Raw genomic sequence first — 1498 nt, 5'->3', positions numbered from 1 at the left:
TGGATATTTGATCTACAACCTATTTACCACAACAGCAACTGTAGCTTCAATTATTTAGCGTAATCGTATACTCATATACGTAAGAGTACCTCAGTTTGTACCATCATATTTCGTTGGCTTCTAATATCAGAAATGAATTTGTATATATTTATATCACAGCCATCGTCAATATGCTTCATCATAGTTTCAAGCACAATGTAAGTCCCAGTTCTACCGACACCAGCACTAATGGAATGTAAGTGTGAGGTATAAAGAAACGTTTAAAAATCAAAATATCTACACTTCATTTGATGAGATAGCATAGCAAAGTACCTGCAATGAACAACTATTGGGGCGGAGGCTAATACGTTAGCAGCTACCGACTTTTTAATAAATTTCATAATGCCATTAGTGTTGTTTGGAACACCGTGGTCAGGCCAGCACGTATAATGAAATTGCTTTACGGCATTAAACATCTTTGCTGTTCTTTCTACCTGTAAATTGCATTTCACAGTCGTGGATCAGCTATTCTAACTAACGAACAAATACAGGTAATCTACGCGATAACCAGGACTTAAGTAGTCCCGACAATAACTAAACTATGGTTTCACTTAGGTATTATATATAGAGAGATTCTAATTATGTACTTTCTTGACATTCATATGTCGAATTGTATACTCAGGATACGTCGTTTCTTTCGTAAGGGTTACAGAAATGGCACCAAACGTCTGATTTTTACCATTTTCGGGCCAATACCTCTCACATTTGCGCTATTAAAGGAAAACAACACTTACTTACTCCACAAGTTGAAACTGAACACTAACTAGCAATATTGAATCATACCCTCCCCTTCTCTACAATGTTAGTAATCATTACGATAACATTAACTCGTTGTTCCCAGATCATTCTCCAAAAATCACCCACTGTATTTGACAGTGGTCCTTGTGTTGCAATGATAGTCTTTACTTTGCCATTCGTCTATTACATGTAAGATAGTAAACGAATACATAAAAACCAAGACATGAATATCGAATATGACTCGATTTACCAAATATTTTCGTCAGTAGGGTTATTATACGTACTTTGATAAAGTTTGCATTAATGTATGTAGAACCCAAATCATCCGGGATAGGATTTAATTTAACCCTCGTATGATCATCTATACACGTATAAAAGATTTTTAATTGGAACTGTGGTAGGTATGTAGTTTACTAGGAAATGCCCTACTTACAGGCTATTACATTATCATAGCGATTTTTTGCCTTGTTGAGGAGATTTAGCGAATGGGTCCAAGTAATGTTCTTTGACATCGCACTGTAACTAATTGACTGAATATAGAATACGACTGAATCTCATATTTATTCTTAATTTTCGAAATCAACTACAGTTGACGCCTAACCTCAAATTCGTTATAGAAACCCAAATCTGTATTCTCATGTAAATTCGATACATGACGTATAAATTGGTCAATGGGTATGGGTTTTTCATATTCAGCTATATAAAAGTTTGCGTTAAACAT

At 34.9% G+C, this 1498-nt stretch overlaps 1 protein-coding gene across 1 annotated transcript; it reads right to left on the bottom strand.

Moving 5' to 3' along the window:
• Positions 1-71: 71 nt before the first annotated feature.
• On the bottom strand, positions 72-1498 carry TRIADDRAFT_34519 (uncharacterized protein; the record flags this gene model as incomplete). Its single annotated transcript, XM_002118607.1, has 7 exons — positions 72-225; positions 313-473; positions 627-749; positions 823-957; positions 1062-1138; positions 1211-1293; positions 1365-1498. 7 exons carry the CDS (start codon positions 1496-1498, stop codon positions 72-74), a joined length of 867 nt encoding a protein of 288 aa, XP_002118643.1.

Source organism: Trichoplax adhaerens, genomic scaffold (assembly GCF_000150275.1).
Source record: "Trichoplax adhaerens TRIADscaffold_281 genomic scaffold, whole genome shotgun sequence".
Lineage (NCBI taxonomy): Eukaryota > Metazoa > Placozoa > Uniplacotomia > Trichoplacea > Trichoplacidae > Trichoplax > Trichoplax adhaerens.
The sequence above is the reverse complement of the archived record's forward strand: the minus strand, read 5'-3'. Positions and strand labels throughout refer to the sequence as shown.